Here is a 26081-nt window from a genome sequence, read left to right as displayed (position 1 = left end):
GTATTTGGAAGAGATACATGGCACTACTTAAGCTGAATAAAAATAAGTCAGAAATGAATGCCTTTCATGTATTGCACAATAACCTAAGGGAAAATAATTTTTAAAAAAGAGAACTTTCATGCTTATTCTCTTGGCTCAAGTACAAGTCAACTTGCATAAGCTTCTATATCCAGACTCCCCCCCCATTTTTTTATTCTTTTACATGCTCAAACTGCTATGACAGCCACAGGAGAACTGCACTTTACACTGGGAAGTGCCTTCTGTGAAAAACGATCAAAATGAAGAAAGCATCCCTGGCCAAAACCATAGCCAGCATCCTGTATTCCCTGGATAATCAAAATACACACTTTCCCAGTACACCTGTTAATTCTTACATAAAAGAAGTCTACCTCTATCAAGAATTCAGCACTAGTGATTATATATTTTTTTTTTCAAGTAGAGATTTTCCAGTGAACACAACTGACATACTTTGTCTATAGCACATAGAGTCAACATATTCCAGAGGTTTGCTCTCATTCCTGGCTAAACCAGTTTATATTAAATACCACAAATAAGCCTTTCAAGAGTAAGTTCAGGATTAAAAAGTTCCAACAGTGCTTTGGACAGACCAGCTCAGACTAACACTGCCTTACAGATTTTGAGCCTCCAGGCACAAGGTAATTGATTTTAGCAGAGTGGCTGTATTACAGAAAATTAGTGATGTTGCAGCTAAATATTTGTATCATCCAAGTAAGTAAGTAAGGTAGGGTACGTAAAATCCGGAGAACTGCTAACTTGTCCTGAAGTATCTTTTTCACTTAAACAGAAACCTAACCCCAAAATTTCTCCTCGTCTCCATGACTTCCACTGTTCGCATCCTCTGATAATGAAGGATGCATTAGAAATGAAAACTGATCATACCTCCCCTTTGAGCATTTGGTGGTACGTGCCCCCTGAAGCAGGTCAAGAGATGAACTACTCACCTCGCTTAATGACTAGTGGAATCTTGAATTCACAGCGATGGTAACTAGAAAGTACAAATCATAAAGCTATTAGAAAACAGAAGACTCAATAAACTGCATAGCACAAACTTAGGGCTCTTAATTAGTTTAATGAGAAGTCACATGAGAGTGATAAAATGAGAGTCTCAACGCTAACAGATTAATAAGAAAAGTTCTCATTTCTACATCAAAAAAGGCAGCAGTTTGGCCATGTCCTAATATAGTTTTTGAGAGGACTCAAAAGGTCCTTCTGCACAAATTACTCTTCTGTGTGGATGTGCAGAGTGGATGGAGAAATACTCAGCTTAGAAACAGGACTATAGATTTCCCTGTCACCAACACCAACTGTCTGAAAACACGCCCGCTTTAATCAGACAACCACTTATTCCTTAACTCATATTACTCGCCTAAAGAGTTTACATTTTTAAAATATTGAAGATATGTTCAGAAGCATGAGAGAAATTTTCTTTTTTTAATCACTAACTGAAATAATGTCGGGTGGGGGGGTGGAGAAAGCAGCCTACCTACCAGTAAATGGATACTCTTGCTAATATGAAGCTTACCTCTAGCAAGAGAGAGAGTTTGCACATTATAGCTGCATCAAGAACTAACTTACCACGTTTATTGCTTTAAGACATACTTTACACTACAAAGGCATTTAAAAGTAAAAATGAAATAATTTTTTAAAAGTGCTAATAATGATGGCTGAAACCTCCATGGGTTACCAGATACACCAAAAACTCTTGAGGAAAAAAATACTGGGATTCTACAAAGGGTACATAAGAGTTCCTTTTCAGGTGTTTTAAAATACTCTTTTAACAGACCAGTTCTTTACACTCACATGTTAAAGTTGTAATGACCAGGATAATTTGTATGCAGGACAAATTTCTTCACCTTGTGAGTGTTTGCATCAAAGAGAATATCCTGTTGAAGAAAAAACAGACATGAAGCAATGTGAATAGAGGAAGGTGGCTTTCCCCAAACTAACCTGAGATTAGTTACAATAGTACTCATTGGAACCGAATGGAACTATGTAAAGTAGTATTTGAAAATGAGACTATTTGTAAACTCACACACACACAATTTCCTCCAGCACTCAATCACAACTGCAGTTTCATTTTCTAATGTTGGCAAGTATTCTAAGGAGGTTTTGTTTTTCTGCATATTATTTACAGTAACATAGACTAAAGCAAAATAGCTGTAAGGAGGGACATGAAGGTTGAACTGCATCCCACAACTCCGCAAACTTTCACAATTGATACACCTATGTCAGTTCTGTGGGACAGGAACATGGATTTCAGAAACAAGAACTAGTAAAAGAATGCCAAAGCGCAAACATAAAGAGCCCTCCATCCACTGGTGGAGATAAGAAGTTACTGATTGAATTTGCAAGTGCTACAGAAAAGTCAGTGGTGTTCTTCATATCCAGAGATCCCTAGGGCAGCGATTGTGTTTTGCTTGTGTCCCACAGCCCTTGGCCTCCTAAAACAATTGCTGTGTAGCTAAATCAAAACTTAGCGTTAATTTGTTTATGGAAGCTTCCCACTCACCACTCCGAGTGTGAAATAATTGAAGAAGTAGTCATTACACTTTGATGGGACCTGCTTATGGGGCGAGGGTGAATGGATCTTCATCTGCAAGAAACACATTTTTCAGATGTATTTAATAATGTTCACAAAGATTAATGCCATTAACAACCTCGCTACATTCAAACAAATTGCCATAATCTCATTTGAAGCCCTTGTTCAAATACGTAAGATACAGTGCTCCATGACACATCAGGTTTTTTCTTTTTTAGTTACCTGAAGCAAAAGGTTTACTTATATGCTGCTATGCAAAAAGATTAGGAAAGGATCAAAGTACACTCTAAAGTTATTTTACATAAAATGTAATTAAAAATAGGTAGTACACACTTGCTAAGGCTCATTCGGATTCAAAAGTGCTCCCATTTTTATCAATTTTTAAACCAGTTAAAATGATGCAATTTTTAAAATTTAAACAGATTTGCATTGATTTAGCTTAAAAAAAGCTTTTTAAAATCAAATTATATAATGGTTCATCCTGGTCTATTACATGTCAAGGAAAGCACTCATAAGCTGTGCTACATGGAAGTTTAACTTCACTGGCCTTGCAAAACGCAGGCCCTGTGATTAAACCGAGACAGCACTGAACAGAGACGAAGTCCTGTGCCTCAATCAATTCCCTCACCTTATCTTCGGACTTGTAGAAGACTTTGTGCGGAGACCCCAAGGTGCTCAGCACGTCCTGGCACGAATCGCCAAAGTACACACAACGCTCAAATACCCGCATCTTGGCGTCGGCTAAAACACCTGGGCCACAACCTGAGGGATGGAAAACAACTCACAATTCATCCTTCCTGATCAGAGATTACATCAGCCAATCAACACCAAAAGCTTAGCGTTCCTCCATTTATCACAAACCAGCCGTATTCTTTAGACAGTGCCAAACTAAGTCTAACCCCTTATTTTGCAACACTTCAAACATTTCTTATCGAAGTGACATATGTGCCGACTATTGCACAGATCCCCATCTTAACCTCCAACTTCAGCAACGCTACCTTCACTTCCTTGCCTTTCACGTGGATGTGACTTGTTTTCCTGCCTCAATTTCATCAGCTGGTTATTAGCAGTAAGTACCAGGAATTATTTCTATCCTTAAAAATATTCTAAAAATCTAAAAATTCTAAAACATCCTTAAAAATTTATCTTTAGCAACTAGAGATGTACCTCCAACTAAAAAAGTAAAGCCTGTCAAGTGAAATTCCTCATCCAGACTAACTGTATCAGAAAACATACATTCTTTAGTAAAGACACCCATAGCTTATTAAATCAATAACAATTATGTTCCGACGCAGACAATGTTAAAAAACATATCTTACTGAATCGCCATTACATAGACGGACGGCTGACATACGTTACTAGATGTTAAGAAACGGAAAGATCTTACAGTTTGTGACCCCCATTTGCTTTCAGGAATGCAGCATCTCACATTTACGAGAATGCATGTACACATGTGCAGCAGTTACTGCAAAATACAGGATAGGCTCTAAATACACACTTAGCTTTTCTCACTATACATTATTTATGTAGCCAGCTACCCAATAAAATAAATCATAACAATCCGATTGAGTCATCCTTGATTTCTTAAGCAAGAGTTACTTCAAATTAATACACTTGCAGAGAAACTTGTGCTAGAACAGGTGTGTAGTATGTTCTACAAAGGAGTTTCTGCAAACTTCAGCAAGACAAGAACAGCACATGTCCAGACTGCCTCTCTGCAAGTTTTAGTCTGAACATTAGTGATATATTTTAAAGGAAATGTTGTCAATGAGTAAAATAATTATTAAGCTGCACATACGTATTTTTAACTAAACTTGACACTCTACCTTAGAAGTGTCCAATCTCTCAAAACCATTTATAGTATTATGATGTTATAGCTAACTCCTTCCCTAGTACACGAGGATATATGTTCCCTGTCCTAGGCAGCTCTCCATTATCTTCCTCTGTAAAGAGAGAAGCAAAGTAACTTGAAAGCATCTACTCCATTTTTATTCATAATCTTTTATTCTTCATCTTAAATTTTCTCCTTTTTAAACTTCTGCACATTGGGAATGTATTCCAAGTGTTTCCTCAACATACATACAGCTAGTAAATCAGAAGAGGTCAAACGCTGAGCCTACTAAGGAAAATTGTTAAAACCATCTCAGTATTTTTTCTTAAAAACATTGTCAAGTCTCAAGTTATGGTGACTGAACAAGGCTCCTTTGCAGTCATCATATCTTTCCCTAATTCCTAAGCCCCCCGCCCCACCTCTGAAAGCACACACAAGGAGAAGGTATTCATCAGCCTCTGCCACTTGCACTGCTGTCCCCTACAGCAAATGAAAACAGAATTGAATTTAAAGTGCAGTCTAAGGCTGCAGCACTGATGTAGTCTAATTCTGGGAGGCTTTTTAAAAAAGCCAGCAAGAATCACAGAAATATAAACATTATACAGCTCACTGGAATATCAGAAAAAGCACATGTACATAAAGTGTCTTGATTTTCCCTTTTTCCTTCAGTGATGTATTTGCATCTGATTTAACCTACACATACACCTGGAGACAAATTCCATTTCTGCAGACAGACTCTAAGGACTTGGAACTACAGAGGACAGGGCTACAGTCCTCCGTGATTTCTCCAGGGCCAGGGAAATGCAGCAGCAAGCAGATTCACCTTCACAGGATTTTTATGGGGTTTTGTTTCCAATAGCTCAAAATAAGGTATACAGAACACTTTGTGATGATTTTACACGTGATTTCAAACAACCTGTGCTTGATTTATACAGATTTATCCCTCTATTCCCAAGGAAAGCAACCATTCAATGTTTGGAGTGTCACTAATACCTGCAGTGAGTAGGCGAAGCCGTAAACCTGAGGGTCCAGTTCCATCTCTCAGAACATCAACGTTCTCAGCATAAACATTACCAAGGAAACAGCTGAGGGGCATCAGGGGAGCCCTGAAACCAATCATAGAAAAATGTGCATAGGATTTGCTTAATCTTCAAATTTTCCATTAACAAGCTGGTACCAGTTCACTGGAACAAAGCACGTTAATTTTGACAAAGCTGCATTTAACTCAGAGTGAGGATTAAAAGTTACATTAAACAGAAGGATCAGAAAGGCTGGAGAAAAAGGAAGAGGAACAAGGCAGCACTCGGATGCAGGACCTTTACTATTAATGAAACAAACAGCAAGCTTCAGAGCCCCCAGAAATTACAGAAACTGTATCTAGCCTTTGGATATCTCCTATGAGGACCTATCATTTCAGACTTCTCTCAGGGAAAATGGAAGTTGTACACTTTTTAAAGATCTCTACTCCTTGAACTAGGCATATCACCCAAATGCAACAGAAAAGCCTTCTCTGATGCTCTCACCACTCTCGGGAAGGTACTCCGTAGCCCAGAACATGAATTCAGCTTGGGCAGGTACACCGCAAACAACTGTTCTGCTTTACTGGGACAGTTCTCATCTTAATTCAATTACAATAACATGTGAAAAAATTGTAACAGCCTCAAGCAAGATATTTTCAATGGAAGGGCTGCTTTTTTGTATATTAGTTTGTACATGCTCTGTAAAATTTGCTTCTCTTATGTGAATTTCTCCTCTGTGTGAATAACACGAGCTGAGAGTCAGGCTTTGAGCTCTTGGGCACACACACACACACACACCAGAACCCCATGCGACAATCAGTGCTTTCACTAAAGCCCACCATGTCACACACAACATTTTTCTGAAGCACACTTATGTCTAATTAGGAGAAAATGTCTGCACAAACAGGGTTCCCTCCCTTCTGAGCAGTAATCCACAGAGGTATTAATCTTCTCCTAGCATTAAAACACAACTGTCTCTGCAAAAGTTACCACCTTATCAGTTTGGGTATTTATAAGCTGAAAGGAAGAATTTACAGAAGTCCTTTCAATTCTTCCTCGAGTAAGGAACTACAGGAACAATGCTTTTAGAAAGAGCAAAACATCAGATGCTGTACAATAAATTACTGCTTAGAAGACGACAAAATACAATACCATAGGAACATTAACTATATTGAAATACAACTATTCCATTAGTATTAAGGCATGAAGATCAGTTTCCTCAGAATGGTAAGTCCAGTCAGGCAACTGCAAATATATTCAATATATGGTAGATTATGCATATGGCTTAAGCCTGAAGAATACATATTTTGTTATTTTTGTATAGCAAAAGTTTAAGACCCTTGGCAGGACCATGCCACGACGTACATAGTACCAATGCAGTACACGACTGACTGCCTACACCAAGTTTGATTTGTCTAGGGAAAGGTCATTAGCATGCCAGCAAAATATACAGTAAGATATCCTAACTGCATCTCTTACTAGATTCAGTACGTTTCCTCGTTTACTTAATGACTTCATTTTCAGGTTAACTAAATTAGCCTACTACAGCTGAGGCAAGCTAATTTTATAGCAAAATAAATCAAACCAACATTTAATAATAAGGTCTGAGGACACCTATGGAAATTTGGAAGAGGTTGGTATCCAAAGGCATTCTGCACACCAAATTCATAAAAAACCCAAAGTGAACTGAAAAAGTATACAATTATATTTAGCATTTGCAAAACCCTAAATAAATGAGGAAGAAAAAGTATATTCTAAATGATCAAAACAGCAAGACCAACTGTACATACTTGGTATCCTGCAGACTGTTTCCGTTGTAGATGTACATGCGTTTCACAGTCGCACCATGTGGAATTTGCAGAGAGGCTAGACCATGGGCAAAGTTAGGCTGTGGATATACAAAATCATTCTCGTTACATGACACACTGGACACTTCAGGTCAAAGTTATAAGTTACGTTAAAAATACAGAAGATGCTTACCAATTCAGAAAGTACCTAGCCAAAGACAAGGAGGAAAAAACAAGCAAAAATCCCCTTCTAGGTGGTGTTTCTCTACATTACACCACTCCTGGATTCCCAAGCCAGGATGAAATGTTCACTATGTTTATCCACCAAAAGATGGCACTAGTCTGACAATTAGCCATGGTGTGTACTGTGAATTTAAGGTTTCTTGGTTTGATCACTGGCAGCTAGTGTATTTGTACAGTATTTGTACTGATCTGCTGTACTTAAGTTCTAAGAAATCAGCTATCTTAAAGGTAGAACTCCCTTTTTCTGTCCCACTGCATTAATTACAGCCTTTTAACATTTTCGCTGGTTTGTAAAGTGCCTTTATCTGATGAACAGAGACTCATTCATCAAACAGATTTTCCGCTCTCCTTATCCCCACATTCTTACACATATTGTTTTCATAGGGATTTTGAGTGTTCTCAAACAGAAACCTTATAATTGTTTTAGATCCTTGTTTCATTGCTAAGGAAGTCATACTCCTTCTTCTAGTGCGACAAGAGCCTATTTCTTTCAACTCTAGTGGTGACAGGACCTTCAAGACTGTCAACATACTTTGCTGTCACTGGACAGAAAAGAAACTAACCATGCCACAAGCAGTCAACAAAGACAAGGCACAAAATATGCAAACTATTATCCTGGTTTACTTTAGCAGGACATCACATAAGGTAAGCACAAAAAGTTATTCTTACGAAAAAAAATTAACCCACAGCAATGACTTTCACTGCTGTAGGTATTTAGAAAGAAACCTCCACTACTTAGTGGATCTTCAGATGCCCCAATTTCAATGCTCTTTCTGAATTTGCCCAGAACATGAACACTCGAAAACACAGCTTTTTAAGCAGACTTCAGATTACTTTTTAACACACTTATGCCTTAGCAACAGAGAAATCTTCTCTACAGCCGTGGAAGTGCCTGGGCCATACATGCCTCATTTCTTCACAGAAATAGTGTGAGCAGGCTTTCAGTTCTCCTCACCTGCAGTTTGTTACCAGCTATATAAAAACCCCAAAGTCTTCTTCAGAGCTTTTTCATTTCCATAAGCAGAGATTACACTGCTTTGCTAACTACTTTAGTATTCCTATATGATCCTCTCTGAACTTGAAAGGTTTTGACATCTTCAAATTTCATTTCACTCTTCAGTCCATCCTAATGTTCCTCCCTGAAAGGTTCCACAAATAGTCCTCTTCCCTGTGGACTGTTTCATACGACTCTGTTTTCTAAGCCATCCTATTTCTACCTATTTATAATCCTGGGGAGAATTTTGCCTTTCACTCTGTGCAAACAACATTTTACTAATCTCATGTGAGCAACACGATGAAAGACTTTGAGAAAGTAAAAGTTATTTTCCCCACTGTTCCAGCAGCTATGATGCACTGTATCATCCCCAAGAACCATACTATGTCCCTCTCAAAGCATATCTGCACCAAGCATCCTGTAACTATCCCTATATTATCTTCTTAGCTAACTGAACTATGTACCAAACCAAGACACACAGATGCAATGGCTAAAATTGATTCTAGCAGTTTTGCTTTAACACCTTCTAGTTTTAGGTAGCCCTGCAAGGAGCAGGGAGTTGGACGCAATGATCCTTATGGGTCCCTTCCAATTTGAGATAGTCTACGATCAGTATAATCTTCAATACAACAATTGCCTGCCTTTGTAGTTCAGCCATTTCATTCATGAATGCCCTGGGAACTCTTGGATGAAAAGCAACTACTCTTTGTTGGGACATTGCTCCTGTCTAGCTTTTTCAGTTTCTATTTACCTACCAATATTTCTGAAACCCAACTGACCTTCATTACCACTAAACAGTAACTTCCCCTGGTTACCCTCTGTTCTCTCACATGTCAAAACACAACTACTAAAGTACTAGACTGCAACATAAAAACACGTGTCATCATGTTGGTTGGTCTCTCCCGCTTTGTTTTGGCTCTCTATATGATCTTTTTTATATTAATACTACACAGCACACATTCTGTTTAACTGATAAGCCTAGATAATACAACTGAGAGTGTTTCCATCCTCACACAAAACAAGTTATACATACATTTTTATTAGTATAGCCGGAAGTCACCAAAGATCTGACCTTGTTTCCACTACAGACAGCGATTTCCAAAGATTTCAGAGAATGCAGTAATACATTCAATTATTCAGTAACTCATCCGAACACATTTAGTGCATATGCAAACAGGCATTACAAGTAAAGCTCATTCATTTGGCTTTCTAAAAGCACTCATACTGAAGGACACTTAAGATGAAAACCTATTTTATGAACTCTATCCTAGTTTAGTTGCGTAATCACTTTGATGAGGTTCAAAAATATCTGATAAAAGAACATCCTTCCAGTAGATGGCTTAATATTTATGTATTTGCATAGAGCGTGCTCTTATTTTTAGAACGCTCCTTTCAACAGCAGAATTGCTAGTCCCAGTTCATGATGCAAGCAAAACCTCTAAGCATATGCCTTCTGCTAAAAGGAAAAAAGTTTTTAACTTTGAAATGATTACATAGCATGAATAAGAGCACAACTGAGGAGTTAAATTCCTTCCAAATTACTGGTTTCTTTTGCTTGCAGGCGAGACACGCTGCAGGTGATATTTTGCAAGCACCATAGAGGCAAAAAGACTACCCATTAACTAAGAATGATTGCTGACCTCGTACTTCGGAGTTTCAGTCCAGGAGTCTAATTGAAAAGAAAACGACAGTCCTCTGAAATTGAGGTGAAAGAGTTGCTCAGCTGAATTATACACTAAAAGGGGAAAGAAAGTAAAAAACAGAGTTACCAAAATAAACTAAGAATTCTTGAGTTGAGATCTAACAGCACTTTCATCACCTTGATGAATTTACTACATTTCAAGATGCAGGAGGAACACAGTTAACACAGGACAGTATTAGCTTTCCTATTAATTTGTTGCAGTAGAAACGTACCAATAAGAGAAACCTTAGATTCATTAAAGTAAGAGCTGCCTATGTAAGCCTGTAGGCACTCACCTATCCCTAATGATACAATTATACAATATGACACAATCAATTATACCTTAATATGCCTAAAGTAGTTTAAACAGCTACTATTAGTACAAAACGATTCTGTTCATTGTTATGTGAAACATTGTACAATATTAACCAGAAAGTCTTTCAGCCCAGAACGCTGACAAATTCTGTATTTCATACCACCAGGAAGCACATTCCTGAGTCGGAGCTCACAGGTACCTCACCGGCACTTCCACCTCTCCTCCCCAAGAGGAGCTCCCTCTTGCACGCCCCGGGTCAGCTACCTGCGTTCCCGAGTAATATGGCACAAGAAGGAAACGCTTCAGACACACAGGTCCTAGGCCGTTTACAATGATCATTAAAAATAGCATCGCCAGAAACACCAGCCCATCGGTCAGCAAATAAAGAGCAGCAATAAATTAGAACACGCACAGACTTCCAGCTGTCATCAGGTCATGAGATGTCCTTATTTATTGCAATAAATTGCACATCATCAACTATAAACAGCAATAAAAACCATCTCAGTATTTACTCGAACAAGACATACTGTTTTGTGAGACTGTGGAAACCTTAAAAACAATCCCAAGAGACTGGGAGCTCAGGAACAGTTTTGGGATTGATGCTACCGAACTTCAACCAGTGCCCAGTAGCTGCTGGGAGGCACACAGTATTCTAACACATAGAATCTGGTTCATTTGCAAAACAATTTGAAAACACCAGAGACAAAAAACAATAAAGAAATGCTCCAAAGAAGCCGCTTTCTTCCACTTTACCAAAGGAAATTGGTTCAACACTTTTTCTTACAATTTTATATTTAAGATGACATAGCATAGAGAAAAAAATGCATATATTTTATCCCGCCCACCCCCCCCCACCCCAAATGCCTTTCAAATGTTCAACTTGAGACAGGTCACAAGGTATCTGGACAATGCCAGACGGCCCAGGATAGAAAAATAATAGTTGAGCAATAAGCATTAAGCTTTCAAAAGTCATCATTTGCCTTTTCTGCAGAACATGCTGGTTAAAAGCATCTTCCCTGCTTGTCACTCAAAAGAAGACATGTGGGGAGAGGGAAATGTTTTGATCTGCAGGAAAATTACACAAATCTCTCATGTGATAAATTATGATGCATCTTTTCCAAAGCCCACAGCCAGCTGGAGAAGTGTTTTTCCCCTAGTCATGCCAAGTGTGATATCTGATTATACAAATCACATCAGTTCCCAACCCTGCAATGTTTGTTGATGCTCAGGCTTAAAGGGCAAGGAATGTTTTTATCCTGAAGAAGTTCTCTCATGTCTCCCTCAATATCATATGTCACAATCATGTGACTGAACAAGGTAAGCCTTTTTTTTATTATTATTATTTTTTATATTTATTTAGTACACGGGTAACCTGCAGAATTCGGTTCAAAAAGGTTGACAGAAGCAAAACGACTGCTTCTTTGCTGCGGCACTCTGGGTGAGGGGAAGCGAGAGAGTCTGCCTCCTGGGAAAGCAGCAGAGTGACCAGCTGGGAAATATTTCTCTGTGGCAGGATGGGACAAAGCCACCAACACCAGCAAGGCTGCAGAATGGATACAGTCCTGATAAAAGCAGGGGCAGATCCCAAAGTCAAGTCTTCCTGGTATCAAGCACAAGCCTTTTCCAGCACCTCCGGGGAGGGTGGGCAACCTCTGAAATCTCCAAGACTTACAGAGCTAGAAGACAGGATCCCCTTGTCCTTGTGAGGCCACCGTGGCAGGAGGGAAGGATGTATTTTTTCTTCTATCGTATGACTTCAGTTCAATCCCACAACCCTTATCCATGCTGAATGGCACTTGGGCAAACAGCCAATCCAGAAGGACTCTGAACAGGATGCGATTTCAACAGAACCACTGGCAAGAGCAAGCGCTTCCCAGCAGTGGGTCAGGTCAGAGAATCATGGAAATGTGGGATAAAATCTTGGCTTGGGTGAAGCTATTGACCTCCAAAGTGGCCGTATTTCAAGCAGCCCCATGACAAAGACACTACAATGTTTCAAACTAGTATTTAGCCAGAAAGTTATGAAGCTGGTTGCAATTTTTCTGATGACTCTTCTTTTTTTAAGGCCACTGATTTGGCAAAACCAAAACTGCTTACTGAAGGTCAGTTTCAACATAAGACTGTTGCTAACCTTTTGAAATATGTTTTGAAACTATCACTATATCCTGCTGCAGGAAAGTTCTGCTGCAACCACCTTGGTTTTAAGTGAAAGATGACATTTTGTTTGAAATTCTAGTGGAAGTAATGCACCGAAATAAACAACAAAATACTTTTAAACTTGCTTGCGTTGGGGTTAGTAGTATTTGGAGTATTGGTATAGAGAAGAAAAGGGATAGTTATGTCCTATTTTCATTCATGAAAACTGGCATTTGTCACATTAAGAAGAAGGTGTCTCTTCCCACCTTTCTCTCCCCACCCCAGCTCAAATTCTTGAGGGACATGAAAACACCATCATCATCCCTCCCACATGCTGAAAACTATTCTGGTTTTTTGCCTTTTCTGTTTCAGAAAACACAAAGAAAAAAGTTATCAAAGACTTGCATTGCATGATACACTTCAAACTGTTCATGACAGGCAGCTTAACACAAAGCATATACTTCTGCTAAGTGGGCTGTCAGTGGAAGATACTGAATTTCCAGTGAGGTAACTGAATAAGCAAATGCACTAGTGAAATGGTAATAGAGCCCAATATTTTAATAAATACATTTCATCCAGTGACATATAGATATGAAAAAGTTGTTATGAAAAACTATCATCAGATGAAGCAAGTGTGCAAGTTTTCTTAGCCGAATATGATAGGGTCACAAGATCTAGCAAATTCAGCAGGAGGACATGTGGTACCAAGCTATGTTTCAGTGCTTGCATACAATTTTATGCAGCAATAAAACATGCTATTCCTATCATAAGCAATGCTTACAGCTGGGTATGTATTTTTATGGCTCATAACATCACAATTTTAAATATTTGCAAATAAACTGTTGTCACAGAAAAGTAAAAATTATGAACTGCCAAGGATATGGAACCCCTTTCATTCTTCCTAAATTCTATATAAACTCTTGTGCATGCTATTTCCATAATAGATCTAACTATAGATCTCAGTTTCTGTCTAGAAGAAATGTTAAGATTATGATCTAAGTTTATAAAGGCCAATTCTGGTCCTTGGAATATTATGGCTAGAAATCCTCCAAGCTTCATTTATCTCTGTCTGATATTCAGCTACTACAGCAGGCTTTTATGCAATGATAGTACTTTAGCCACATGATCCTCCACAGTTAATAAATCCTGTTCTGTAACGTGCAAGAGATTGTCTGCAGAGAACAGGGACAAAGCCTGGATATGCAATCGCCATCAGTCACAAAGAACGCTAGCCTATTTGGGATCAGCCCGACTACTGCAAATGGACTGGGTTAAGCTAAAAATAGAAAACGATGCTCTAAAAAGGGTATCCTGCCAATATGGAGTTAATCTTCTTTCTTGTTATGTCAGTTTGTGACTTCATTTCTTGAAGGTTCCTGAGCAGTTTAATTATAAATATCCTCTTCAAAGTTTCACCACTGGCTTATTTTCATCACCTAGCAAACCCCCGAAATAAACTCTCCATTTTCATATGTAAACAAGGAGCTTAAAGATAGTATTTTCCCTGCTGCAGAGGTGGTGAACAGCCAAGTAGCTGTGCAAGAGTAAGGGAGGGTTCAGCCAGGTTAGTTAAACTTGTTCTGGTCATGCTGCACATAGGCTGGCTTCACACCTCCCCAGTGCTCCCAGTAACAGGAAGAAGGCTCAGGGAGATGCATGCCAGTTAAACACAGGCTCAGACTTGATCCTATCCTAGCAGGGCTATAACCATGTTCTCAAAGCACGGAGCCTGAGCAAACAGTCCTGGCTGACTCTGCACAGACATCAGCTCAAATGTCTGTATGCTCATGGTATACTTAATCCCTAAGGACACTTGACAGGTGACCATGCATAAGAATATAAAAACAACAGCATCAACAACAAAGTTCACAGTTTTCTGGTACTGGCAGTTCAAAACAAATCATTAATGATATCAGAACACACCATTCTGTGCCAATGACCCTGTGTCTCACTATTTCACTTGAAGACAGTCACAACTGAACTTACAGTACATTTCACATGTTATCCCAGTTATAAGAATATGACCATTCTGGAACACAACTTCATATCATTTGACAACAGAAGTGTCTACACATTTCTCTACGCAGACATACAGGAAAGACTTCCTAGAAAGAATTCTGTCAATCTAGATGTGCAGATTCTCAGAATACTTTGGCTTACCTCCTGGATGTGTTGCTCCAAATGACTGATCAATTTGTTCTATGGTTGGAGCAATTGCCTGAGAGTTAAAATGGACACCACTGAAAAAGAAAACAAAATGAATCTGCCTTAAGAATACTGAATGGATGCTACATACGTTTACTAATGGCAATACCACATTTAAACTGGAAGAAGTCTCCAAGACTGAAGGAAAGAGTAAACTCGTATTTTAATCAAGTGCTATGTTCAAGAAAGGATAACTATCTACATTGTTTTTTGACAGATATTTTGGGTTCTTTAACAAGAATGGTCGAAAAAAAATTAATTAGGGATTAAAAAGAGGAAAGAAACCAGTCATTGTAATCAAGAAGAGATTATGGAAAGTCTTAAATAACTTACCAATATTTTAACTTCACCTTAGTCAAGTCATAAACTTCAATCACCTGAAACACAGGACACAGAAACATTACCATACTTCACACATTTGCAAATCATTAGAGAGGCAAATTCTCATAAAAAAGGCAAGACCAGCTAGTGCAGCTCGCTCCCCTCCTTAAGAGAACTCTGCTAGGATAAATCCCATTGACAGAGATGAAATTCCGAAAACTGGACTTGGCTACTGCGCATCTGAAAGAAGTACTGAAGAACGACTATGGGTTCAGTACAGTACCTCCAGATCCCCTGGAAGTCAGCACTGACCTGCAGAAAGTAATCTTTTCACTAATACACCAGCATCTTGATTTCTACAAAGATTACTCTTAAGCGAATTCAAAGGAAACTTAGCAAAAGTTAGCTAATTAGGGAATCCCCCGATGAATGTCACAGTAGGCCAATCCTTGGGTTGCTCTTATTACTACTCTGCACAAGCATTCTTCAGGGTAAGTCCTAGCACTGACTGCACTGATCTAACTTTCCAGCTCCTTCTAAAGTAAAAGATGAACACAGCAGTACTAAGTAGTAGCATTCCATTTCAATGCTACATAAAAGAACATCTAGCAATCTCTCCAACAGAGAGATTCAGCCCACACAGAATCAGAGCAAGTCATAATACCTAGATCTGATATTTATTAAATATTTCAGACCTTACAGAATATTCCAAGGAGCTCCCCTCTCTGCAGATAGTATTAGGTATGGACCCTTGGTTCTGAACACATTACTGCAAACATGCATCTGAGAGATATTTCATATGATTTATGTGACTTATTGGATTTTGAGGCTAGACTGGGCTTTAAGCAGATCATTTTTGGCAAGTAACCATGGTCAAACACAAGCTTCCTCCACCTGCATACGTGTTTCTGTGTCAGCAGGAAAAGGAAAATACACAGAGCACATCATAACTGCTGTGAAGAAAAGGTAAAGAGCTTTTGATTGCTTTGTATAATCCTCCAACAAATCACTGGCAGATTTAGAAAGGACTCACTTCAGCTACAGAATAAAGCAGAATTCCCCAGGGAGCCTGCTACCAAATGTGGCTTTAAAGCCTAAAAATATCACCAGCTAAGAAGGAAGTCTTGGTTTTGGGAGATGCCTGGCAAATAACCCTAAATAAAACAACTTGCAATGCTTAAACCACTAAATAAAAAAAGCTAAAAAAAAATAAATCAACATTTAGCGGTACGCTGTTGACTCATCAGAAGTTGGAAGAGTTCTCTGAAGCACATTGTGTGGGCTTCCTGAGCAAACATTTCAGGCTATCAGCAACAAGTAGAGCACAAAGCAAGTAACAAACGAACATTCTGACAGAACCAACATAAAGAAGAACACATACATTTTTCTTCTTAATAAACATGCTTTGAATTATGCTTCTTGGAAAAACCTGGTTATCTAGTATTTTAATTCAAAGTTTGACATGTTCAGGTTTCCTTTACTGCACAGCTTGTTAAAGACAAAGGCTACTTTTATGAAAAGCCAGGAATTATTTTACATTTTTTTAGTGACCTTGCACATCTTCTTTCCCCTGGCCCAAAAAATGTTTCTGAAAATAAACCACTCCCTACACAGGTCTAGTTTTGCAGCAACCACCAGAGAGCACTGGGCACCCTCCTGAAGTTCTGCTGAAACACGCTGCGGTGCTGGAAGACAAAAAGACGGGTCGAACAACGAGGAGCAGTGCACGAGGAATAGCACGTTGCACAAACAAGGTCCCCCACAAGAGAAACACCCTGACAGCAGCCAGCAGGCACCAATTTGCCATTGGCCCTCTTGCCACGATTCAGACAGATCTACTCGTGTCAACATTTCTTTTTACTAACAGCAGAGGAAGAAGTAAGTGCAACTTAGCAAAATTTAGTTAGTCAAAAGATCTCATAAAAGTCATGAAAGACATATTGAACACCGCAACAGTCCATAGCACTAGAAAAGGATTATTCTTTTTAAACTACAGAAGCTACACTGACAAAAGGATTAACATCATTCTTTCTATGTGCAGAGGAACAAAAACTGAGAAGACCAAGGACTATTCAGTGATGTGTTTACTACACAGCCAGAAGGCAGTTGGTTTAAATGAGTAAAACCTGATGTTTTGTCACACTCACTGTTTTGATAATTACTACTGCGTATGACTCAAAAATGTTCAGGTATCTACTAACCAGCAATAACAGACCAACGCTGTGAAATCTCTTTCTCCACCTCAGAGGGAGCGTGTGCGAGACACCTTGTTGCTAAAATACATAGCAATGGTTTCAGAACCTGGTCCCGGATTTACTCTTTCATGTTAGCTCACGTTAGTAACATTTCCTGCAGTGCTTCGGTTACTGAAGGTGAGTAGAGAGACTATGCACAAGCCTTCCTCCCCTCCCTGAGAAGAGTGAAGAAACTTTTGAGGAATATTGCTATGGCGCTATTCCTGCGCCAGCTTCTTGGGGTCTGTCAAGGCTTTCCATTTTAGTAGTCTGTATTTCAACCTCTTTTTCACAACTAATTCTAATAGCAAGCGTGTATTAATAAAATAACATACAAAGCAAAACGGCATCCCGATTTTTCCAGTTTTGCTGCCGTTGAGCAACACTGAAAACAGTCATACCATCTTTAAACAGGCATTACTTATTCTACACCTACACTATTCTTTAACAAGCCCTGTTACTCACTTCTGAACTGATCCCATAGAATTTCTTCTATAAAGCTTTCTGAACACTACCGTAAGTTCTTATAGCATTGTATGCATTTACACAGCTTTACTCTTCATAGCTAAAACAAACAAACAAAAGGTATCACTAGACCCCCTGAACCACACATACCAGAAGAGATTGTTTTTTCTGCTTTGTTTGGGTTTTTTGTTTGTTTTTTTAAAACAAACCTAAAACCTCATACCAGAAGAGTTTGGTTTTCTATTTTTTCTTTAAAACACATTGTGGAGAAAAGTGAGAAAAGCTCTTGAATAGTTCTTAGAACACTAGGTATTGAAATGACAAAGTCAGACCGTCAAAAACAGGAGATGAAGAGACATGGCGAGACATGGCACACACTAATTACAGTACTTCAAAAACACTACAGGATTGCAACATTCCACAAAACATCAGCAAGCAAGCTATGCAGTTGAAGTGATTATGTCAGTTTCGAGGTCAGTTGCCTTAAGAATTAAACATATTTTGGAAAGATTCCATACAGCAGGTGTATCTTACACTGATAAAGATCCATCTGACAAAGCGAATTTTCAAGATATTCTCTTAAAAACTGTAAATTCACATACACAATCCAAATAATTAAGTTCTAAATCTCGACAAAAATTAAAATTCCATTATTACATAATGACTTCATGAACAGAAACTACCATAAAGCAATTACAAACTGTAATCTGGCAAAAAAGTGCTCAGTTGTCCCCTATCTGAGCTCAATTCGAACTGAAAATTGTTCTTCAAAACGTGTATTTTTTATAGTTAAAAGAAATTTTGAAAAATACAAACATATCCTGGTGTTACAGGTTACTACTAGAGAAATAAGTACTTCCTACAACTACTAATTTGGGTTGCTATTCAACGATGTTGTATATACATTTAAAATATACAAAGAGCTCAAGTTTCGGCTGATGGCACTCTGCTACACACTCAGTCATTTTTGGGATAAAGCACTAGGCTGCCATTTGGGGGTGTGATGCTTTGCTGCTGGTTTTATTGGAGACATAAGGGGAACAAGGCTCTACCTACCACTGTTCCAAAGCTTGGAAGTATGGATGCAAGCACCATATTACCTGATGGGTAAGCATTCCATTTTTTAGCATGACATCTAACCCCACTTTCAAATGTTAAATAGCTTTCAAATGTTAAATAGCACAGCAGTTAGAGCAGCACACTCTCACCCAATGAGCCAAATCAACACCTGGGAGCTTCCATCACAGAGCAGTTCACGCACACCAGGTGAGAACCAGACTGACAATTGCTCAGCACAGCTGGTCCTGCCAGAAGGACCATCCTGAATAACTAAGAAGTTACATATAGAGATTGTAAATGTTTCAGTTAAGAAAGCTTTCCAAAAATTTTGTACTGATCTAGTCATCTCTCTACAGTCCCACAGTCACCCATTTTATATGGGTGAAACCTATCACTTTCATAACAGATTTTTTGTGAACATAAATGCCACGGGAAGTCAGTGACCAGCCTGCCCTTTATTTTGCATCTTAACTAGACAAAGCTCCTAGAGAGAAGCAGATCAACACCTGGTCACCTAAAAGCACAGAAGCAGAACTGCAGGGCTGAGGACTTTGATGGCAAGAATAAAAACTCATCCAGAGCAAAGTAAAGTCAGTGCAGGAGGCGGCTGCTCACAAGAGGCCTGAATGGGGCTCTCTGGAAGAGCTCATGCACTCACAGCCACACAAGTACTCTGTGAACCTAACTCAGCTGAAAACTAAGAACAGGAGGAAGTAAGTTTACTTTCAAAAATAAAATGACAGCACAGATAAAGGAACAACCTGTGCAGAAACAACACTGTCTGCTTTGCATTAGCTGATGATCTGATTTCAGATCCTGGGCTTAGCTTTAGTAATGGCGTTCTGCATCTTCTGCTACAACTTCAGGCAAGATGAGACCACACTGGACCATCATATTCCTGTGGCACTCTTACAGTCCCCACTGCAATGTTAAAGTGTCTTCATCCTATAAACAAAGATGTAACCCCCAAACCGAAGAAATGCACTTCATTAGCACGAGAGGGCACTATACATGGCAAATTAATTGTCTAAAAGAACCACATACTTATGCTCTGTTAAGCGTTAATATATCCTAGGGTTTTGGTTTGCATTGTTTTGTTTGCAGGAAAGGTGTTTTATTACCTTAAGTCTCTGATTGAAAGCATCAAACAGCAGTTTGATTCCATCCTGAGTCAGGTTAAGGATGAGGTCATGGCTAAGAGGTGACTGCAAAACAAAAAAAGCTGTTAGGCTTTTAATTTCAAGGCTTCTTTGTTAAGATACCCATCACTGTATAAAATGGTTACCCTGGAAAAACAGAACAAAAACCAGCCATTTATTCAACGAATAAGCATAACAAAAATACATTTGGCCAAATCTCTCAAACCCTTCAGTCTCCTTACGAAAACAGAAGAGCCTGTGCAAGACCTGCACCCTCCTAGAGCTCCCAAGAGGGTAGCTGTCCGTTACTTTTAAGTATGTGGGGGGGAAGCCACCTTGAAAATTAACATTCCAAGTTTAGCATCAGAGACATCACACAGGAACAGTTTGTTGCATTCTGGGCACACAAAAATAATAGCCCATCTCCCCAAGACTCACGTCAGAAACAAGCATCCCCTTGACAAAAAGATGGCGAGAGGGCTGTCCACTTCAAAAATCAAAGAGTGTCACAGTCTTTTTCAAGCCTCAAAAGGAAGGCTTCAGACTCTTATGTTGTGAATTTAGGTTTCCTTAGTTACTGTGAATCATAACAACTAAAGGCTTAATTTGCAGTCTGCTGGAGTCAATAGGAGACATCCCACTGGCTTTACTGGTGTCTGTATAGGCTCTATGCCATCTCAGTCTGCTGCGACACTGTGGAAGCTGCTCACTCCTGTACCAGTACAATCCAAGCATACACAGTCAGTTGGCCCTAATTCAGCTATCTGATCATGTACCATCTAAAGCACATTTCCTTCAAAAAGCTCTACTCTCCACAACTGTCTCCTCAGAGGAGGGAAACGGCTGAATGACAGGCAGGCAGCAGTATTCATGCCCTAGAATTGCACCAAGCAGTTATCTAGCAAAAGACAGAATAGGAATGGGACATCTGGGGCATATACAGGCTTCTAATGCAGGCAGCCACACCATACAGCCCTTTTTATGAATTAGGCATAAACCATCTTAAAAACTGTTACTCTCCCCTTTGCTCTACTGGGAGAAGGTCTGCTTTTTGTCTATCAGCAGTATAACTTTCATCCTAAATTTTCTCACCTTTTTATTCTCACGTCAGCACTGTCTTCTAGCCTAGATACTTTTTGTGCATTCTCACATGCATCTCCCACCCCTTCCCAAACCATGTATTTAAGTAATTGGATCCCAGACTTCACATCACTAGGTCAAAACAAGACACAGGGCTTTCAATCCCCTGCGATGCAGATTTCCCATTCCCCTTGATCATTCTAGCAGCTTTTCCTGAAGCAGGTTCAGTTTGAGCTCAAGTTTCTCGAACGCAGGTGATCTGGTGTGTAAGCTATCTTCTAAATGAAGTCTTCACAGCGCCCTGCACAATAGCACCAATACTTCACTATTGCTGGCAAACTTTTACAATACTGCGTAGAATTGAAGCAGCACTGCAATATAGCCATGACCCTGAGATAAAAAGGTCTAACGTCGATCCTGGTGGTCTTCTTTTTTAAATCCCTTATAAATCTAAATTTAGAAAGGCTACAGAACAGCAAAAAAACATGTGTCATGTTGCATTTCTTCCGATACAGGATATACTCTGCATTTCCCTGGTTTCTAAGCAGAATTTTCACAAGGTTTATTCCAAAATTAATGCCAGTATTACAAGTACTTTTGAGCAGGTGAAAAAAAACCCCAAACACCTGAGCAAAAGCTTGATAATTAGTACAGCAAATAGCTTCTGTTCTATGCTGGCATATTTTCTAATAGAAGAAACGTTTCAACAGCACAAATTTAGTTCATGTGACTTTTAATAATACACAAAATAGAAACTTAAGTATGAAAGATTATGCCAGGAAGCAACATGAGAGCCCTTCCTGAAGGAAGCAATTCAGATGTGCAGTTACACTGCTATCTACATAAAGCTGCAGGAAAAACTGTTATCATCAAACAATCCCATCAACACAAATCCAGAGGAAGAGGCTTAGGAAAACATACAAAGGCAATTAAGTACCCCATTTAAACTGACCAAAGAGGAGTTAAAATTCCTTAGTCACAGAAAAGGGTTCATCAAGCTTTTTTGGCACAATTTGGGCATCCCATTTATGTCAAGTTAAAAAGAGAGCTGTGAGCAAATCTAATTGCATTTAATTGTCATAAAAATTTTTGAAAGGAAATACTTGCTGCTGGAGCTCCGGCACTTTCGATGCAACAACTTTAAATAACACTCTATAACTATGCTCAAGGGCATTCTTTTAGAAAGCAAAGAGGAGAGACGTGAAGGCTGTTCAGGTATAGTTTAGCTAGATAAAAAGTTGTACATGACAAAGTTTATTTAAAGCTTTGAATCTTCTAAGAACTGCAGCAGCAGCTCTTTGTGCTCAGCTGCTAACAAAATGCATGATCTTCTGCACATGGGTGAGGATATAGTCAGTCAACTTCAGGCCCTGAGTAGCATGTGCAAAAAATTGCACTGATACCAGGCACTGAATCAGAATAATATACAGAAAAAGTTATCATCAGCTTTTCGACATTCGAACAACTCTTCGACAAAGTTGGAGAACTACTATTGTGTTGGACTATGCAGATGTTAAAAACATCTTTACATTTATTACAGTTTGGGGAGAAAAACCCCAACCCCTCCCCCCACAGACAGACCAAAAATTCAGTGTACAAAGTCAAGCACAATGTAGCTTTCCAAGAGGTGTACAAAGCCAAGCAGTGGTAGACCTTTCTTTCTAGCACTGAGCCGCTAATCCTGTGATTCTACAAAGCTGAGAGGAATGGGAACCTCACAAATTTACCTAAACAAACATAGAAACAATTCTGGAATGCACTGTGGTAAGAAAAACTAAAAAACCTCCAAAGCATACACAAAACAAGGAATGTATTCACTGCCAGATGGATGCTCCAATGCCTTAAGTACAAGGAGCTAGATTTTCAGTTTGCATTTCAGTCATCATAAAACCCATAAATCTACATAATGTGAAGCAAAAAAGAATAATTCATTTAGTTACATGAAATATGTCTCCAGTAGTAAATGCCAGTCAAGCTTATTCCTTAGCCATTCAGTATTCACCGCAAATGCATGAGGCCTCCATAGGTATTTTGACACAAACTGACATTCTATCAGAGTTTGCCTGTTTCCTGATGCAAAGATCTTTAACCTACAACATATGAATATCATCATCTGATTAACGTGCACCTCACATAATATGCCTTTGGAGAGTCACAGTCCTCCTTTGTTCCCATCTCCTTTTCCCTTCCACTTCCTTCAAAGCAAAGGTGGGTATATAAACACATTTTATTTGATCTAGCAGAAAGGTTTCACTTTAATCCCCTTTTTGATGGAATTCAAACATATTAAGAACTTAATGCTTAGTTATGAAGAATGATTAAAACTTCTATAGCTGGTTTAAATTATTGCATCCTCTTTCTGCAGGCAAAATTACAGATCCAGAGAGAGTGTGGAAGCCTTTTCATGGGGTTCATCACCACTGAACCAAACACAAAAGCAGAAAGTAACGAGTGATTCAGTACTTCAAAAATACTGCAACACTTGCCAATGATAATGTAGAAAGACTAGAATTAAATTATCCAGCTAATCCCAGAACATTTCTCTTCCTAAAGGAAAAAAGAATATTACCCCACCACCACATATACAAAACTGATACCTGTTAAATCACTGCACTGTGCTGAGGATTATTACACTTGACATGAAACTGTTACAAAAGCTACGCCTCTGATGTGGTGGCAATAATTTGGCGCAATCCAATTTCAAGTAGCTCCACAATTCATACAATAAGTGTGATAGCATGACATAGCATCAGTATGTACCCTAATGCCTTACTTCTGGGACACAATGAGGTGAATGACCCAGCTAGACGACACACTACTCACCTGCTCACTGTAGAGAACCTGGACATTTTTGATAATGCGGCAGTGTTTCTGAAGAATTGCTACAGCCTGAGCCAACGGCATTCCTGTAGATAAAAACAGTTGCATTTCTTCAGTTTGGAGACCAGCTAGCAGTGTTTTTTTAGTTTTTTTTTAACAGAAAGGTTACACATGAGGTAACAGAGCCGTCATCAGCAAACAATATATTACAACAGATAGGTATGCAATCAACAAATAAGCCTACTTGACTCATGGTATCAGCACAGACCTGTTTTTTTGAAACAGAAAAGTCATTGTTTACCCACCAGTTTGTTAGGCATATATGAAAGAAAAGTATCTCTAGCCACAAAATTAGACAGCAAAGTTCAGGCAGAAAAAGCACTGATCTTTCTATAATCCATGCACAAAGTTTTTGCTTTTTGGGGTCAACAATCCAATAACTGACAAAATAGCCTACACCAAACTCCACTAGAGCTGGCTAGAGCACTCCTATACACACTCAGTAGGCTCCTGGACTGCATTTTATTTTATGGCATACCCTTTGTCAAGGTTGATAAAGTACTGAGTAGTCGTACAAGATAGATAGAAATACAAAAACTGAGCAGTGATTCCCCTCAGACCTAGCATGCCACATCAGCTGCTGATACGGCTACATTTGTGTCAAGGGAGGAACTTTATCTTCTCAGTTTACAGACAAGATAAACATACTAAACAATTTGGTTCAATTGAAGTAATACTTAATAGTCATTCACCTCTAACAATTTCAAGGGCTTTTTTTGTTTTTGTTTTTTCTTCAGTGTATATCTTATCTTTCCAGCTATAAATTTTTGAAAGTGGAATCAAACAGCCGATTCTGCAGAAAGAGTAGCACCACACCATCTCATCCTTTATCACACAAAAACCTTTGTTGCCTTTCCAAATTAAATGTGATAGTGTTCCTGAATTCAAAGCAGGCATTTATAAAGAGACATTATGAGCTCATAATTATGAAGTTTTATTTCCCTACTAATGGCTGCAAGTCAATTTAGATTAGTTATCTGACATTTTATTTACATTCCTTACCCCATTCTTCTCTCTTTCTAGTTTTTAAACATTAAGAAAGCTGCCTTGATTAGGGAAAATTTACTACAGGACTTACACTTTTATTTAATTAACAGTTCAGGCATTCAGATTTTTACTTACTAGCGACACCTCTCAAACTCAGACCATACATCATGTTCCAAAGGACCTTTTAGACAGCATCTACAGTACCAGAGTGAGAAAACTCCCTCTCTCTCCATATATATATATAAAAAAAAAATATATATATATAGGGGGGGAGGGGGGAGAAGAAATCACACACATGCCTAGATCGCCATAGGTACTGCTGTAATATAATACTCACATAACACTAAAAAGAAATCATTATTTTCACTGTTACACTAAACTACATGCCTGTCACGCCCATACATTGCAGCTTTTCTGCAATTGCTATCAAGTTTTGGCAAAACAGGCTGAGAGATTAGAAGCACAGTGATCCACTTTGTAAATATCATATACAACTGTTTCTGTGAAGTTGTTTTTCACATTAGCCTGTAATCCTGGAAATGATTTTTTTTTTCAGCTAGAAATTATACAGTAGAAGATGATATAAAATTAAACATAGTTACTATTTTAATAACAGTAATAAAATTAAAATGCACAGAGCCACACAATAAGGCAGCACTGTTTCCTATTATCTAGGAAATAGCAGTTGCCTTGTAGTCCAAGCAGCTGAGTTTTAAAGAGACAGCTATTATGTATTAGATAGTATTTTCAAAATGAAACAGAAACATAAATAACAGCAAGAAGCTAGGATCAAAGATGCTGCTGTGAAAGTTTCACATTTCTTAATCTAGTAAAAGCTATGATTCCAAAAAAGTAAAGATGATCTAAAAGTATAAAACCCATTTTCAAAGTCAGTATCTCTAGGAGACTTGCAGAGGTAGGACCATGAGCTCTTTTAAGAAAAAAGAGGTGGCAAAGGCTCAAGCAAGCCAGCTAACAAGCTGACAGAATCTATACGCCAATGGCAAGTGCCAGAAGTAGGTAAGGTTTCAGTAAAAAAAAGCATGTGATTAAAAAAGTGTGCACAAACACGAAGTTCAGTTCGTAGTCCGATGTAAACTGATGCAATCTTGGGTTGGTAAGTGTGCAAACAGATGTCTCATGT

The 26081-nt window shown here is 38.7% G+C and overlaps 1 protein-coding gene across 3 annotated transcripts in view; it reads right to left on the bottom strand.

Annotated features, from left to right (window-relative positions):
* Positions 1-26081, bottom strand: part of PHAF1 (phagophore assembly factor 1) — a gene marked incomplete at both ends in the record, with an annotated part of 33793 nt that overhangs the window by 4815 nt on the left and 2897 nt on the right. For 2 of the 3 annotated variants that reach the window (XM_082005673.1, XM_082005672.1), the window contains 11 exons: positions 963-1006; positions 1822-1904; positions 2531-2614; positions 3189-3322; positions 5385-5497; positions 7201-7298; positions 10075-10169; positions 14728-14807; positions 15106-15149; positions 19973-20056; positions 23894-23976. In XM_082005673.1, coding sequence (XP_081861799.1) covers positions 963-1006; positions 1822-1904; positions 2531-2614; positions 3189-3322; positions 5385-5497; positions 7201-7298; positions 10075-10169; positions 14728-14807; positions 15106-15149; positions 19973-20056; positions 23894-23976 — 942 coding nt within the window. The remainder of the gene's footprint in view (positions 1-962; positions 1007-1821; positions 1905-2530; positions 2615-3188; positions 3323-5384; positions 5498-7200; positions 7299-10074; positions 10170-14727; positions 14808-15105; positions 15150-19972; positions 20057-23893; positions 23977-26081) is intronic. The other variant, XM_082005674.1, reaches the window with a different exon arrangement.

This window comes from Phaethon aethereus (genome assembly GCF_964289735.1).
Source record: "Phaethon aethereus genome assembly, chromosome: 13".
NCBI lineage: Eukaryota > Metazoa > Chordata > Aves > Phaethontiformes > Phaethontidae > Phaethon > Phaethon aethereus.
This window is presented reverse-complemented; position numbering and strand designations above follow the sequence as displayed.